Raw genomic sequence first — 18,604 nt, 5'->3', positions numbered from 1 at the left:
TTGCTGGCTCGGACTCAGCCAGCTCTTAGCGTGATTGCTGTCCAGATGATGTATGCGTCATGTTATGGAAATGCGACAGTTTCAGGTGGCTGCCGTGATGATTTGTCATCTCCACTATTGTGTGTTGACTGTTCGTCAAAGCCATCTGCCAGAAAATAAAGCCCGTTGTGTTTGCATTCGTTTGTTAATTCGTTTGCCATTTGTTTGTTGTTTGTAAAGTATTTAACATTCAGTTTTTCTGCACATTTAAGTGACAGGAGTTGAAGCTGTGGCAATATCAATTAGACTGCTCTGCTATGTGGTGATATGTTTTATGTCAGGATTGTCACAGATTGTCCTTGAGGGTTCTCAGCAGGCTGCCGTTTAACTGCGAGGTGACCCGGCTTTGTTTACCTGTGCGGACGGGGACTCGTATCCGTTTTGAGTGGCACACATATTGCTGCTGCTTGGCAAACAACAAATACGCAGGCTGTCTCCTGCTTTTATTGGCAATGAGATTTATATCAACATAATTGATTTGCCCGTTCTTCAGCAGAAAAAAGCACATTAATATGGCTCGACCGCTGAGCGATACACCCACCAGCCCCTAGAGCCATGAGCTGTCACACGTCAAACTGCCTGGACTTCTTCCCAAATTGGAGGCTGCACGCAGGGTCAGGGTGACCGTGGCAACCCTCCTGCCAATCACAGCCCAGTAAGAGACAACAACGCATCCAGAAAAGTGCTCTGAGCGCTTTTTAGCCACAGCACAAGGTGCCGGAGACTAGCATGTCAAGAGCATTTGAAAAAAACGTCATTTGTGTTCTGTTACGGGGGATGTGAAGACATAATGAGAAACAAAAAGCTACTTTTTACAGCTATTTTGCATGTTAGGTATGCAATTGAGTCACTTTCCATTATATTCCCCTCAGCCGCATTTGCACAATGTTCATAAATATACAGATATACATTAATATAGGCTACATCTCAAAGTCATTTCTATTCATGTTTCAGAGTGGTGCCTAACGCACTTGTTCTGATGCGTGCGGTTTTGCAGATCTGGCCTTTTCTCCATCTTCGAATCATTTCTTCTCTTGACTATGTTGCTAATGAAGATGGTTAAAACATTATATGGTAATATGATAATAAAAACATCACTTCTGTGGAATACAAAACGAGAAACAGTTTCAACTGAAATTTAGTGTGGTTCAAACATCATTGGACCCCATTGACCCTTGATAAAAAAGTACTGCACACCGGCAGTGTTTTATTTGCATTTTTTTAAAGTTGCCAGCCACCACTAGCATTTTTGATCATTTTCACAAAAGTTTCATGGCCCCCAGAAAATGTTGTTGTATAAATATCTGAACATGAAAAATGTCAAAAGAAAGAACAGAGCCTCTGCTTTTAACCAACATATGACCCTGGATCACGAAACCAGTCACATGGGTCAATTTTTTGAAATTGAGATTTATACATCACATGGAAACTGATTAAATAAGCTTTCCATTGATGTATGGTTTGTTAGGATAGGACAATATTTGGTCGAGATACAACTATTTAAAAGTCTGGAATCTGAGTGTGCAAATAAATCGAAGCATTGAGAAAATCGCCTTTAAAGTTGTCCATGTATGTTCGCGATTGTGCTGCATTCACTCACAAAAATACATGTTTTACATATTTACGGTTGGAAATTTACTAAATATCTTCATGGAACATAATCTTTACTTAATATCCTAATGATTTTTGACATAAAATAAAAAACGATCATTTTGACCCATACAATGTATTGTTGGCTATTGCCACAAATACACCCGTGCGACATGTGGCTGGTTTTGTGATCCAGGGTCACATATATATAATATATATATATATTCTAGCTTCATGCATTTATCAACATTTAAATGTGGGTAAGTTTCATAAGAAAGCAACATTTTGAGCAAAAAGTTGAGAAAATCACATTTTTGTCAAAGACTACATCCAGATGGGATTCAGAACGATGATCAAAACACAGATGGAGTATATCGAGTCCATCAACACCCCTAAAGCTTCACAGTCCTAAAGCTCGTCCTGGGTTGACATTTCATTCAGTAACATTAGGCAGTTTTGATTTATATGCTGTTTAATGTTGGTGATTGTGTTATTTTACAAATTGCTTACAAATGCTATGGCTCATTTCTGCTTCTTTTTCGCCTGTGTTTTGACCAGGAGATACTGTACTCTTTCAAAAGAATCGTCATACTTTAAGTAGTCAACAATGCTTATGGACTCCCACTGGCTGAATAAAATCCCACTCTGTGGTTCAGGTTGTGGCACATGACACTTCATTCACTTCCTGTGTGACTCACTGCATTCTGGGCCAAAAGCTTTGCCCCCCATCCCTTTCTCCAGAGAGGTCGCCTGAATCAGCAGTACATTTTAGGCCTCATCTGGCAAATAAAAATCCATTAGTTCCCTTTTGATCCAGGAAATTGAGTGGATCATAATGGTGGAGGAGGATTTCAGAGCGAAAAGCTTGCTTTGTCCCTCAAATGAAAATATATGAAGTCACAGAAAGTCTTTTCCATTAGTGTTGTGACAGTGGCGAGGGAAGAAGACATAAGCAGCACTTAGAGTTCATGGCTAGATGAAAATGGGAATTTGGGGACTAAAAAGTTAATGTAATAACTTTCGACATTAAGGTCTGATGGCTGGAGTTTTTGTAAGAGCAGGGCTTCCTGTAGGAAAGAAAAATCATTAACTAGATCTCTTTAATATCTCAATTAGTTTTCCTGGACAGCTACTATGCGATTATACGAAGATGGATTAATATCCTGAGTAAAAGACCCAAGTAATCTCACATTATTCTCCTCTGGGTTTCAAAAGAGATCTCAATGATGGCTCAAACTCTGCGCTGATTTGCCAAGAGACCATTCACATTTTAAACACACATCAAAGATTTCTTATTGAGATTTCTAATGACCAAATGTTCTGAATTTCTGATCCGAGAATGATATCCACATTCATTTCATACCACTATAAATAATTCATTTTAATTTCATTCAGTTGATACTTAAAATAAACTCTATTCAATATGAGCAACCTTTAGGCAATACCGTTTTCCTTCTGTTTGTTCGTCCACTGAAAACTGAAGTGGGCTAAGATTAGCTTAGCATAGCTGGCTCTGATTTGCCGTTTTCTGTGATCACTCCGTAATACTTCCAGGAAAGATCTTACAGTTGTTTCAGAGAAGCACCATGTAAGAGACACCATGAGCTGTTGAGAACGATATCTTTGTATGTGATTGATAGTTAAGATCTGTGGTTTAGTGCATGTCTGTTTGGATTTTATGGCTTTTTTTCCCTGCGCCTGTCTGCGTGAGTCTTGTAATCTGTCTGTCTGAACGCATAGGTACGTGGAGAGAACATGCACCTGCAGTTCTGTACACACACAGACACACACACCCCTTTAGTTGCTGATCCAGCCACGCAGGCCACTCGGCAGACGTCCATGTTGTCTGTTCGCTGGTGTCACAGCTAACTGAAACTAGCATAGCACTACCTGAAAAAAACAGAACGCTGAAAGCCACCCTTTCCTTTTGTTGCAGGAAAAGAGTTCTTAATTGACAAGACAACTAATTGCATTTACATTTGTAATATGTATTTGTAATTTAATCCAGTTTTGTGTATAAATGTTTAGATTTTCTGACCAAATAATTAGTCAAGAAGAAGCTACACTGTGGGAAACAGTATCTGCAGTATTTTCCGTTTTATGCTGAACATTATGGTAAATACTATATGGTCACCCAGCTGTTTCATGAATATATGGATATATAGACTACTGCATAATGCTGAAATAATAAGCAAAGTATGGTAGTATGTTATCCTAAATATAGCCTATAACCAATATATGTGGTTAATGACATGGAAGCAAAGTCAGCTATGATTTAATACAGGTTTCAACATGGTACTTACAGTGGTGGCCAAAAGTGATGTTGACATCTTCACCCTATATTTAAATATTTAAGAACAAAAATGTTTTTGCAATCATATTACGTAGTTGTGATTGGAGTCAATTATTTTATTTGTGATAATAGTGCAATGAAACATGCCAAATATTGCGGACATGACCAGGCTGTCAAAAACAAGAGAGATGCAATGAAATATTCATAACTGATTATGTCAGTGAATGCCTTTCTTGTGAGCATTTTTTTATTATTATTATTATTTTTTTTTTTGCATAGTAAAATAAAACCTGTAAGCTGTAGTATATATATATATAGCTGCATATATATAGTTTTATTAACTTGTAGGGTCATACAAACAAACATCCCCTTCTGGACATCACTTTCTGTACATATTTCATACTAAAAGTTGGAACAGTTTTAATCAAAAATTGATTTCAGATGCAAAATTTCTTCTTAAACCTGCAGCAGTGAAGTTATGTGATGGCAATGCAGCATACAGGAGACTGATGCTGACCAAAGAAGTGCAAGAGTGAAGGAGTAGGTCACATGATAATAACAACATAGCAAATGTATTATGTCCTGATTGCATTCATACTACACACACTCGTACTATATAGAACATGCTTTTTTAGCAGTCATTAAGTCATTACTTATTCAAAATAATACCTTCTCAAGAGGGTATGTGATTTCGGGTGCAGCCATACAGTCTAGAATGAAGTATAAAGTATAAGCTGCACAGTAAGCAATACTCTAGTTTTGCATTCTGAGGCTGTTAGGTGTAAAATAAATATTTCTACTGTAGTTTGTGTGCTAACTGTGCCTCTGATTCTGCCAGAAGCTCATTGCCAAACAAGCACTAACGTCAACGTTGTTTGTTGTTTCTACTCTTTTCTTCTAGACAAACCAGAGAACAAGAAACACCCCCAGACTTCTTCTACTTCTCTGACTTTGAGCGACACAACGCAGAGATCGCTGCATTTCATCTGGACAGGTAAGACTAAAACACCAGCAGTGAGAAAGAGAGAGAGTGAGTTATTTGCATGTCTCAATGGCCAGTGGGAGAGTTTGGGATGAGGTGTTTACGCATTTGTAGTTAAGTTGTTTTATTTGATAGCTGCATAATTTCAAGCTATTATTGAAAATGAAAAACCTATACCTGCATGCAATTACAGTACATCTACAGTTGATTTCTAAAGTGACTGCTTAATTACACTGTTGACCTTCACTTACACCTTAACCCACCCTTAAACCTACCCGTACTATAACCTGTCTCTAACCTTATGCCTGTATCCCACCTCAATATCAGCACAAGAGTTTTGCAATGTATGAACACAATAAATATAAGCACAATGTTACCACATGTACAGTATGTACACAATAAGTGAATTGTATCAAATGATTAATTGTTAATGTTAGTACATAGTAGTTAAAGATGTAAAGTGGGTCCACATAAATAGCTGATCCAATATTTTTGTTGGCTGTATTCCTTATTTTCTTGTAAATTTGACTGTTTCAGAGACAAACTGGTACCATCTGAATAACAATGAGATCATGTGACCTTAAGCATTGCCAAGAATTTATGCTTAGCATCCCACTGTGTTTACTTTGTGTTTGCTCTGCCTTTATCTTCGTCTGGCAGAAATGTTTGGAGGCTTTTAGATATGATGGGTATGTGATTTTGTTTTAAGGTGTATGACAGTAATGATAAGGTTGGAAGAGACAAGATCAGATTGCCAGTGAATTTGACAATGTAATCAGTATTGTCTGAACTTCAAATTGTATTTCTCATTATTCTAGACAACTTTTTCCTGATTTTTAATGTGGCATAATGACATTTACACAGCAATCAATAATGTCTCTTGCACCTGAATGTTTATATTATAACATAAACTTGTCTCAATAGTTTTAATTATTAGGGGCCAAGCACTGTTAGTTATCTTTATCTGTTGGTTTATGCTAATAACATAAGAAAAAATAAATAAAAAGTTATTAAAAGCTTTTTGATAAACGTTGTCGAATAATGACGCAAACAAATTCGATGAAGAGCACGTAAAAATGGATGCAAAGCTATATCTCCACAACGCATTAGCGTATTGAGACGAGTCTGGGTACATGTCATCACAAGAATGAACTGAGGCTACTTGTGGCTTTTCGGGACAGCGCCACCTACTGGTCTGGAGATATGAAAATAGTAATTTTTGCTTGTAACTTCTGAACGGCTTACCAAAAAATCATAAAACTGGTCTCTTATGATAAAGTGCAGGATACCGAGTCAAATGATGATGGCCATTTTGAATTATGTCGTAAAAAGTTGTATTTTATGAACACATTAGTGTATAGTCACGAAACTTGATATGTGTCATCGGCACCATGCCCTAAAGGTTTTGAGACAGCAGCACCTTGTGGTCAAAAATGATAGTGAAATTTCCATTTTGTCTATTTTAATTAAACTGGTGCTCTCGTACAGAGAATAATGTTACCAATTTTGACATATTCAGTTAAAATTGCTGTCTGCCATTTTGAACTTCTTTGAAAACCTACTTATTTTAACTCCTCCTAGACCGTTGGTCCAATTTTCACATAAATTGCCTCAGATTATTGTGAGACCATGCCTGCAAAACATTTATTAAAAGATTTTTGATTGTCCAAACCCTTCTCGAATAACACATCAACAAAATTGTTGGCATGATGCCAAGCTGTAACTGCAACCCTTTGGCATATTGACACCAAACTTTGTACGTGTCATTGTCACCTTACACTGACCCCACAACATCAATTTGGTTACAGCGCCAACGATTGATCAAAAGTGATAAGCAGTTAAATCATATTATTAGTATTAGTTGCCTAAAATAATCAAAAAAATGATTTAATTACTCATTGTTGAAGTCTAATAACTCATTATGCCTCATTTTTGCTTGGCCCCTTAATCGCTGCTTGCAGCTATATTTATTATTATTATTATTCTCATGCACAACCAACATCAAAAGCGACACATGCTGATAGATTCCAGAAGCAACACCTACATTCTGTTATTTTGTTATATAAATACTAAGCACATCTGAATTCCAGTGAAGCACTGTTTTTTAGTAAATAAATTAAATAGAAATGTTATTAAGAAAACACCATTACTTATTTGAAAGAAATACTTTGATGATATATTGTAAATTCAAAATGTCTGGTTGCGTTACAATCTAGTTGCCTGTGTGACGGCTCATTCAACCAAATAGCCTTTAAGAGTAAATTCCCTTTCACAGAGACCTTCAGTTTGGCGTTCATCCAGTTATTTCACTGAAAACACCTGTAGGACTCTGATACTGCTCTGGAATGGACGTGGGCAGGGGAAAAGAAACCAAAACCACACACACACACACACACACACACACACTCAAACATCTCACATTTACGCACAAGATCGCTCACACTGTTGTGATGTCAGAAAGCCAAACCAACTCTTATTATATTCCCGCCACTCTTCGCATGTCACTCAAGACTTTTGGACAACGGCCTGAAAAGCACTTAGTGCTATAGAGTCGATACACCTTACGGTTACACCGAGAGGAACATGTGTGCTAAGTGGGCTAAGATTAGCTTAGCATAGCTGGCTCTGATTTGCCGTTTTCTGTGATCACTCCGTAATACTTCCAGGAAAGATCTTACAGTTGTTTCAGAGAAGCACCATGTAAGAGACACCATGAGCTGTTGAGAACGATATCTTTGTATGTGATTGATAGTTAAGATCTGTGGTTTAGTGCATGTCTGTTTGGATTTTATGGCTTTTTTTCCCTGCGCCTGTCTGCGTGAGTCTTGTAATCTGTCTGTCTGAACGCATAGGTACGTGGAGAGAACATGCACCTGCAGTTCTGTACACACACAGACACACACACCCCTTTAGTTGCTGATCCAGCCACGCAGGCCACTCGGCAGACGTCCATGTTGTCTGTTCGCTGGTGTCACAGCTAACTGAAACTAGCATAGCACTACCTGAAAAAAACAGACCGCTGAAAGCCGCCCTTTCCTTTTGTTGCAGGAAAAGCGTTCTTGATTGCATTTACATTTGTAATATGTAATACAGTGTGATTAAAATTAAAAGATGAAATGTGTTCAATGTTTCAATGTTTTTGAAATGCTCAAATTTAATCCAGTGTTGTGTATAAATGTTTAGATTTTCTGACTAAATAATTAGTCAAGAAGAAGCTATGGGAAACAGTATCTGCAGTATTTTCTGTTTTATACTGAACATTATGATAAATAGTATATGGTCACCCAGCTGTTTCATGAATACAGAATATACGGATATATATAGACCACTGGACAACGGCCTGAAAAGTACTTAGTGCTATAGAGTCGATACACCTTACGGTTACACCGAGAGTAACAAGGTGCATGTGAGTGCAGGCAGAAGAAAACTCCCTGCTGACTTTAACAAGACGCCCCACAGAGGAAGGCTTTGTGGAATCAGAGAGCTAATTGAGTTTGTGAGACCCACTTGATTTCCTCCAGAACGTTGTTGCTGTCATGTCCATGATATATTTTATTTGGGAGAGAAAAAGCGCAGTACGATATGCCAATTTATTGTCAGCTGAGTGATAACGCTGAGAGGATGCTTGCTATTGAATTATTATATTGATATTCCATTAGCGTGTGAGCATGTGAAAACAATTGAATTTGACAAGCAACGTTGTGCTACTGCAGTATGTTTACAGTACGTAAACCAATTCCAACGGCGGTTCCTCGCTGTTATAGCTTATTTCCACAAATGTCTGTTTCTAGAATGCGGTGTTTCCACACTGGGCTCTTTGTCGCCTGCGTCCAGAGTTGCGACCCCTGAGTGGTTTCATCTCAAAGGCTTGGGTTTCTGTCTCTCAGGGGCCTGGAGCCCGTGCGTCGTTGGAGGTTGAATGTTGAAAGCGCACACACAACACGATGTGAGCTTTTCTCCGAGACGGCCCACTGCACACACAGACAAAGACTGAGAACTGAATAAACCCTCCACCAGGGTTGTGCACCAGTCAGAATTGAATTCTGAAAGACTTTTACATTACAATTCAATTCCTCTATTTTAATTGAAATGCAAACAGGGTGCAAATTCAAACTGTATGTCACACTGTGTGGCTGTAATGAGCTCGCAAAGACAAAATAGGCAGTCTTTTAATAATAATCTTCACAGAATAACACAACCATATAATACTAAGATGACGAGGAACACAACTGAGGAAACTAAGGACTTAAATACAAAAGAAGTGGTAATGAATTGAACAGAAACAGGTGCATAATTAGCAACTATGGAAACTAATAGGGAACATAGACAGGCAAACAGGAAAACCAAAACACCATGATAATGAAACAGAACTAAACAGAACATAACATTTATATATTGTGATTCGAGTTTGAATACAAGAAAGTTAAACTGAATGGAATTAAACTGAAATAACTATTCTGTGTGTAGTTATTAGTAAGTTTAATTTTACCTATGAATTACTTCTAAACAAATTGTCATACACACAACATATGGAGTATATTTCCAGAAACATTATAAAATACTGTATTAATAATCAAACGTCCTGTAGAAATTTATAGTTAGTGTGCTAATTAAATTAATATTATTGTATTGACCATGGTAAGATGTTAAATGCTTTATATTTATTAAGTTAACTTTCATTCATATTTTTATTTTACTTTTGATGCTGTATAGCAAAATTAAAATGTGTTTTTGTATGTTTGGCTGTTGTTTTGACATTATTGACCTTAATTTTGGGAAATATCTCTAATCGGTTGAGGAAAAAAAAACAAGATGCAGATTTGTAATTAAAATCCAATTTAATCTACAATGTAAATACAAATTATAATATTTATTATCCTCTCTAGGGTCAACAAATCTCTATATATATAGTTGCATTTTAAATAATTCAACCCCCTCGGAGACTGTAATAATTTACAAATTTCTAAAGATACAGAGTTTTATAATAAATAAAAATATCTTTAACGGTTCAGTGGTAAATAAAAGTGATAATGTCAATATATAATGTAATTATTTTGAGTTACAGGATTTTTTGTAATACAGCTATGTCATAATTATTCAACCTCTATTCATCGCTGCTGATTTTAAGTCGCATATTTGTATGCTATGGTACAAAGCCTTTGGAAACTCTATAACAAAACTGAATAGCTTGTGTGGTTACACATACATACATTTAGCCCTTGCATGTGCTGAAGTTGAGTAGCAAACATGGCCAAGTTTAAAGAGTTCTCATAAAAGCTATAGAGAATAAACTGTTTTATTACATTAGAAAGTCTAGGGCTACAAGAAGATTTCCAAAACACTAAAAGTTTGTAGAGACACAGCTGGCAGCCTTATTCATAAGTTTAAAATGTGTTTTACCAGAAAACCCTTGAGGGTGTTGAAGGAAAAGCACAATATCATTAAGGGGAATACAATCTTTGATCAGAGAAAAAAACAAACAAATTACTGCCAAAGATCTGCAAGATGACCCGATGAAAGGAGGAAAAAACATTTCAATGCAGAGTATAAGAAGAACACTAGACAAGCTATGCTAAAATTCATTTGGATAGACCTGTGGAGTTCTGGAAGAATGTTTTATGGAGTGATGGGACCAAACTGGAACTTTTTAGGACCCATGGATCAGCAGTATGTCTGATGCAAAAAAAGGTAAAGCTTATGAGCAGAAGAACACCATCTTAATGGTCAAACATGGATGTGCTCCAGTCTTGTTATGGGGTGCTTTGTTGTAGCAAGAAGTGGAAATCTTGACTGTATAAAGGACATCATAAATCCTTTGAAGTATCAAGCCATTTTGGCAAAGATTGTGATGCCTTCGGTGCAGAGACTGAAGCTTGATGATCAATGGACTTTCCTGCAGGACTGCCATCCCAAAGTGTACATCCAAATCTACTGAAGCTTGGTTCAGGGATTAGTCAGAGAACGTTCTTGAGTGGACTGTACAGTCTTCAGATTTACATCTCTTTGAAAGTATTTGGTGGAAAAATGAAGCAAGCAGTGGTATCGTGAAAACCAAAGATTATCAGTGATCTGGAAGCTTTTTCAAGCCAGGAATGAGCCAAGATTGCAGTAGAGAGGTGACAGAAGGTTCTTAGCACTTGCAGCGTTTATTGGACGTTATAAAGAATAAAAGTGTGACTTTTGGGGGTTGAATAATTTGTAACATGAGTGTTTAGAGCCAGTTTAATCAACTTTATGTTCTCAGAATCACTCAAATGTGTATTAATACATTTTCTATAATAGTTTACTGATGCCTTTGTTGAATTGTTTACATAAAATGTTGTTCTTAGCAGCAAAATGTCTTGCAGGTCAAAGGGGTTGAATAATTTTGACTGTGTGTCTACATAGTTCCTACATGGCGTCACAACATACGGGCATTTGCCGACCCGGCGCCATTTCTGTGGGCATGCTGTGGGCAGAACATTAGAAGAAGAAGCTGAAACGAGTTAATTTCGTGATAAAAAGTGAAAATGGTCATCTCCTTCTGGATCAATGGATGTTCAAATCGTGCCGGAGGTTCAGTTAAATTTGGATTTTACAGTATAAGTTACCCGTCATTAGACTTCATGAATGTGAGAAAACTAAGCTTTTGTCAGAACAACGACGGAGGTTATGGCTGGCGAGGATAAACAGGAAAGAAACTCCCTCAAAACACGCAAGAATTTGCTCAGAGCACTTTGTGTCAGGTGCACAATGTTGTGTTTTATTGCGAGTGTACAGAAATATAAGTTAACACTTTGCAGTTTGAATGATGTCCTGAATGAACAAAATGACAAGGTATTAAAAACATACAAAAACAACATTGTTTCCACTGTTCGATCGCGCCCGCGCCTCTCTCTCACTCACTCTCACACACACACACACACACACACACACACAGACAGACAGACAGCGTTAGCGCATACGGATCCACACCATTTATGACTGAAATTTCCACATTGTACCTCTCTCTGTCTTGTTAATAGAGTCTCTTTATAATCTCTTTATAGTCTCTGTCACTTTGTCTCTTCATGATTTTCATAACATTATAAACAGAAAGAAATATTCGAAATTTGCTTGTAAAACTTCGTAAACACAGCAGCTTATGCCATCAAAGATGGCGTCTCCGGGGAGGACATTAATTGGCCTGTGGGAACTATGTATATATATATATATATATGACCATAGTGAGAATAATAAATATCATATATTTGTTTAAATTTGTATTTACATTTAATAAATTAAAGTAAAAAAATGACTTAGAATAAGTTTTTGTCGTTTTGTTTTTCATTTCTTTTTTCAAAATCAGTCTATCAGTTATAGAAAGAAATATTCAGGGATGCAAAAAACATATAATTATAAAAATGAATAATCTAAGGTTGTGTTTTACTACAAATCTTCCTATAATTCCACTTCAACTTCTTGTGGGGCATGTGGCTGATTTAATTCAAAATTCACATTCTGGAATAATTGAAAAGGAGCCAATTCTGACTTTTGCCCAAGACAAGTACACAAGAAAGATGAAATGAGTGAGAAAGTAGAGGGCATTTATATCCTGCGGTCTGTGGCCAGATGCTAAAACGCCAACAAAAGTCTTTAAAGAGCTAATAAAGAACAATCACAGAGGTGTCATAAAGCCAGTGAGTAAAGAGTGGGCTCAGTTGCTTAGCAGTTGCTCCTTGAAGAAGAAAAAAAAATCGTTATCCAGCCACTTTAGAAATTGCTTTATTCTATGGATTTTCTGCACTGTTTATTGTTTGCTTCCTCATTATTGATTGCGGCAGAAGATTGAATATCTGGTGTCACTGTTCTCATAAAGCAGCTTGTGATGTGAACTGTGCAACATCTGGATGAAGAAACACCACAGGTGTTACATCTGATAATGCATTGCAAACGAATAATTGACACGGTTGTTTGTGTGTTGCACAGAATCCTGGATTTCCGGAGAGTTCCCCCTGTGGCCGGCAGGTTGGTGAACATGACACGGGAGATCCGAGACGTGACCCGTGACAAAAAGCTCTGGCGGACATTCTTCGTTTCCCCAGGTATGAGTGGCTTCCGCGTGGCCTTTTCTTCTATCCCATCACGCCATACTCCCCCCCCCCCCCTGATTGTTAGCTTCTCACGCATATAGAGTTCAGCACAGCGACAGAAACTGCATCACTCCATGCTAAACGTATGCAATTCCCTGCCAAATCCTCAAAACAATTCACACTACTGAGCATGAAGTAAGCCAGTTTTATGATGCCTATGTTGTGTAGAAGTGATAGCATTTAGCTACATTTGTTGCACAGCCTACATAGCGTCAACGATGGCATCTTGATTTACATATTTATAACTGCATATTCCTTATTTCAGCAGCTTAAAAAATCCTCAGAGAACCATCACAAACAACTACAGCCAATATTAGCAACCCCCAGCCAAGATGCTAGGCTAATTACAGCCTTTAATTGGGGAGTAACAAGCATGCAATAACACACGTGCAGCAAGTTTGGCAACTAAATTACCGACATTTAGATGATGTAAGTGTTCGGATGAGGCACACAGATTGGCCATATTCTTTCTCTGCAGGGCTATCATTAGCATTCTGCCTCCACTTTTCATGACAAATGTGTTTTTGTGGGAAGGAGTGAAAGGGCTCCTCTTCCCCCGGGGAGCCGTGTCAGGAAACATTTGAAAAAAGGCGTTATACACAATGATTCATCATTGGCTAAACAGCAGCGCTTAATGAGCCCTTGGTGAATCCGAGCGTTTTAGATCACTGACATCCTTCATCACATAAAGGCACATCTGGAGAAGTCACCTATTTCAAAAACATGCTCTACAAACTGTATTAACACTATAAACAAGGTTTCTGCAGAAAAGATTGTCATAGTTGCTTTCAAATGTGTTTACCATCATGATGATGGGGGTAGGGCCGGGCGGTAAAATGCTATATAACTGCTATATAACTGTATGTGTCAACCTTTTTTTTTTTTCCTACCATGGTAGATGCATGTATGTGGCTATTACTGGGGCGGCTGCTTTCCGTTATTTATATATAAGACTGATTAAGAAACATGGAGTGAAGCAAAAATACAGAGCAGGATGTGTCTCAAATAAGTCAACATGAAGAAAAAGTCAATCTAAGCAGTTCAACTGTTGTGTGTTGGTTATTTTATAACAAAATGTTGCTCCTCAAAACAGAATTTATAATATCCTTGTGAAAAAGAAGCACACTTTTAAAAAGAGTACTTATTACAGAAATAATATACTTTGAAGGAACATAGTATAAACTGAATGAAATGTTTTGGGACACTTAATTGCAATTAAATGAAAATGCATTACAGTTTAAATTCATATTACATGGAATTAGCTTAACTTTTTTGACATTTAAATAGGACTTAATAACGTCATAATAACGGCTTTTGTCATTGAAATATGGTTGTAGTGTGAGGCTGAATGTGAGAATTTATGGTAAACTAAAATATACTTCAATGTAATTTCTCTTAAAACTTGTATGTTATGTATTTAAATATATTTGTAATTACACACTTGTAATTATGAAGTTGCAATTTAGTACATTTAAAATGTATCGGCTTTAATTGTACTATCAAATAATACACTACATTTAAAGTTAAAATCAAGTAACATGCTCTTTAGCATCTTAGTCAAGACACAACATAAGTTATTTAAAGTATGACAAAAGAGTATTAAAGCATACAAATTTAAAGATTACATTTTAAACTTTAAATTTGATACAAAGTGCATTTTGGTTACACTTGTTACACGTTACACCCGTACTTAAATATATAATTACACTGTAACATAGACACCTTAAAATAACTTGCACGGTTACACTTTATTTGGTAACACTTTATTTTACAGTGTCCTTGTTACATATGTTACATGTACTTACCATAGTAATAACAGTAAATTATGCATAATTACATGCAACTAACCCTCAACCAAATCCTAATCCTACCCTAACCCTATAGTACGTACATGTAGTTGCTTAATATTACTCAGTACTTAAATATATAATTACACTGTAACAATGACACCTTAAAATAAAGTGTAACCCACTTAGGTTAGGTTTAGGGTTATGCATGATTTACTGTTGTTACTATAGTAAGTACATGTACCGTGTAACAAGGACACTGTAAAATAAAGTGTTACCTTTAAGTGCACTTCTTTTTCACAAGGGTATGGTTTCACTATATTTCAAGGTGTCCTTGTTACAGTGTAATTATAGATTTGAGTACTGAGTAATAATAATGTACTTACTTTAAGGGTTAGGATTAGGGTATGCATAATCTATAGTTATTACTACAATAACTGTGTAACATTGAAAAAGTGTTACCGAGAGTACATGTACTCTTTTGAGTCTGTGTTTAACACTTTGCCACATTACTAATAGGTAGGAAGTAATCATTTATCACAGTAATACAGCATGTATCAAGAGTTATACCATGGTCTGGGTGAATACTCGATTCTGATTGGCTGCATGGTGTCTATTAAAAAGTGTTATTACATGGCTTGGCTGAATTCCAATGTAGAATGCGGTGTGTTATTTCTTGATATCAGACCGCTGCGAAGTATAACAGACCGTTGCCATGAAAAACAGCGCGTTGCTATGGACGCGGAACGGACTATTTTCTTTGGCGGAAGCAATACAATCGTTTTTAAATCAATAAACTCCTTTTTAAATCAATAATTCGTGTCAAATTATTTATTTATTTTGTAGGTAACCATGTAATAAGCGGGATAATGTATAGAGAGTCGGTCGTTACAGCGAATAACAACCCCTTCAGGCTGATTCAAGACCCCTCCGCTTCGCGTCGGGGTCCTGTTCAGCCTGTCGGGGTTGTTATTCGCTATAACGACCGCCTCTCTATACATTATCCCTTACTTATTACATGGCTTGGCTGAATTCCAATGTAGAATGCGGTCTGTTAATTCTTGATAACAGACCGCTGCGAGCTATAACAGACCGTTGCCATGCAAAACAGCGCGTTGCTATGGACGCGGAACGGACTATTTTCTTTGGCGGAAGCAATACAATCGTTTTTAAATCAATAAACTCCTTTTTAAATCAATAATTTGTGTCAAATTATTTATTTATTTTGTAGGTAGCCATGTAATAAGCGGGATAATGTATAGAGAGGCGGTCGTTATAGCGAATAACAAGCCCTTCAGGCTGTCAAGACCCCTCCGCTTCGCGTCGGGGTCTCGTTCAGCCTGTCGGGCTTGTTATTCGCTATAACGACCGCCTCTCTATACATTATCCCTTACATAGAGGACACCTAGTAAATAAACCGTCAGGCGTAACCAGGGAAACCAAGTTATTGTTTGTAAAAACTTTAGATTTCGATTGTAAAACTAATTAAAATATAAACTAATGTTTTAAAAATGTGTTATTTGGCAAGTGACCATGGTATAAGCGGGTTAATGCCCTTCGAGGTGTCCATTGTCAGGTATTAATGGACTTTGTCCACTGCGCGTCGGACGGTTCACACCTCGCCGTCGTCCATTAATACCTGACAATGGACACCTCGTCGGGCATTAACCCTTACATATTTTCCTACAAAATCAATGAATGGTTAATATTAGATGTATAATTCATGATTTGAAACATGAATTAGGCCTACTAGATTATTTTCTTTCTTTATTTTTCGAAACTGGATGCAGTCTAATAGATCAGATTATGTATGCATTACAGATCAATGCATCAGTGAGAAACAGCTGCTTTACATTTTATAAAACTTGAGTTAAATATCTGGGGAGTCTGAAAACTTGTAGGTTCAAACCCCATAATGAACGGTCGATAAGCTATTACCATTGTGTGCCTGAAGACACTTAACCCCATGTTACACCAGAGGGACTTTCCCTCACTAGTGGTCCATTTTGAGACCCCAAGATCAGTTTTACTCTTTCCTAAGACCCTTTCACTTCCTCACCTCTGCAGCCAACAACATCTGCTTCTACGGCGAGTGCTCGTACTACTGCTCTACAGAACATGCCCTCTGTGGGAAGCCCGACCAGATCGAGGGCTCCCTGGCTGCATTTCTTCCTGACTTGGCACTAGCTAAGCGCAAGACCTGGAGGAACCCCTGGCGCCGGTCCTACCACAAACGCAAGAAAGCTGAGTAAGCTCTTTTTCTCTGCTTTATCTCAGGTCTCCACGCACCACCCCATATCTTCATTAAACTACAGTCTGGCTTTATCAGCAAAAAAGACTACTGCGGTTCTCACTTACTCTCAGAGAAATCCTATCTGTGCTGTAAAACAATGGGCCATCCTGTTTGAGATGGAAGTTGTACTCTAGTAGGGTTATTTACGAGAAGGGGCAAAATGCAGATCAAATTCAAAGGTGAAGTGAGTTTCTTAGTGGTTTTCTCTGTTATAAGGTGGGAAGTGGATCCGGATTATTGTGATGAAGTCAAACAGACTCCTCCGTATGACCAAGGCACGCGACTTCTGGACATCATGGACATGACTATCTTTGACTTTCTAATGGGTAAGTGTTTTAAATTGTTGCAGTTTTGAATTGAATATTTGTATAGACTCGTGAAGTCTTGGATAAAATTGAATTGGAAAAATATACAGTTCATTGAACACCTTTTGTGACAACATGCCCCCGATAATAACCTGTACATTTTGTCTCCTAGAAGTTGTGTAATAGCCAGCCAATCAAATTGATTAATATGGTCTATGAACTATATGAAAGCATGTTTCTGACTTAGTGTTAAAAATAAATAAATAGGGAATTGTGCACTGTAGGAAAATTATATGATCCATAAGTTTTTACATTGCTTTAACTCATCAAATAAGTTTTTTTTTTATAAGTTATACAAGATTCAACTCTTTTTTTTTAAGTCAGTTTAATGTAATTTAAGTTGAAATGACTGAAACATCCAAGTTGATTGTACTTAAGGCAGCAATTTTTTTTAGCGAAGTCACAATTGCTATACACAAAGTCAAACTGTATGATAAAAAAGTCCCATTGTGAGATTACAAAAATACATTTGGGAAGTGCAGTCACATTGCTAGCTTTATAAAGTCATGTCTCAAGATAAAAAAAAAAATACATTTGGCAGATATTAAGTTGCATTATGAGATGTGAAGTCACATTGCAAAATAAAAAAATGTACACGGCGAGATACATTTTTATATAAAGTCACATTTTGCGATAAAGTCACACTGCGAAATAAAAAAACAAATCACATTTGGGTGATATACAGTCACTGTGAAATTGAAAAAAGTCACACTGTGAGATATGGTCACCTTACAAGATAAAACAGTATATAAGTGTATATAAAGTCAAATTGTAAGATGTAAAGTCCCAACTATATAAAATAGAATGTCTCAAAAATAACAGAGTAAATAAACAGATACAAAGTCAGGTACAAAGTTACATCTTTGTTACATGTACTTGCTGTTGTAAATTTTGAAAAATAACATGCAACTTACCCTAAACATAACTCTGATATTAAGCAAGTACATTTTCAAGTTCATTAATATTACTCTGTATCTCCCAATTGTAACTTTATATCTTTCCGTGTGACTTTTTTATTGTGTCCTTGTTACAGTGCAATTATACACTTAAGTACAAAGTTAGGAGTATAAAGTCTCAGGTTTCGAGAAATAAAGTCACAAATGCAAGATATGAAGTCAGAATTGTGGGATGTAAAGGCTCCAGT

The 18,604-nt window shown here is 36.9% G+C and overlaps 1 protein-coding gene across 2 annotated transcripts in view; it reads left to right on the top strand.

Moving 5' to 3' along the window:
• The window catches only part of fam20ca (FAM20C golgi associated secretory pathway kinase a), a 79,374-nt gene that overhangs the window by 47,845 nt on the left and 12,925 nt on the right, over window positions 1–18,604 (top strand). For both annotated transcript variants that reach the window (XM_079870880.1, XM_079870879.1), the window contains exons 4-7: window positions 4,824–4,916; window positions 12,852–12,967; window positions 16,870–17,050; window positions 17,312–17,421. In XM_079870880.1, coding sequence (XP_079727006.1) covers window positions 4,824–4,916; window positions 12,852–12,967; window positions 16,870–17,050; window positions 17,312–17,421 — 500 coding nt within the window. The remainder of the gene's footprint in view (window positions 1–4,823; window positions 4,917–12,851; window positions 12,968–16,869; window positions 17,051–17,311; window positions 17,422–18,604) is intronic.

The sequence above is a fragment of the Squalius cephalus genome, assembly GCF_949319135.1.
Source record: "Squalius cephalus genome assembly, chromosome: 1".
NCBI classification, from domain to species: domain Eukaryota; kingdom Metazoa; phylum Chordata; class Actinopteri; order Cypriniformes; family Leuciscidae; genus Squalius; species Squalius cephalus.
This window is presented reverse-complemented; position numbering and strand designations above follow the sequence as displayed.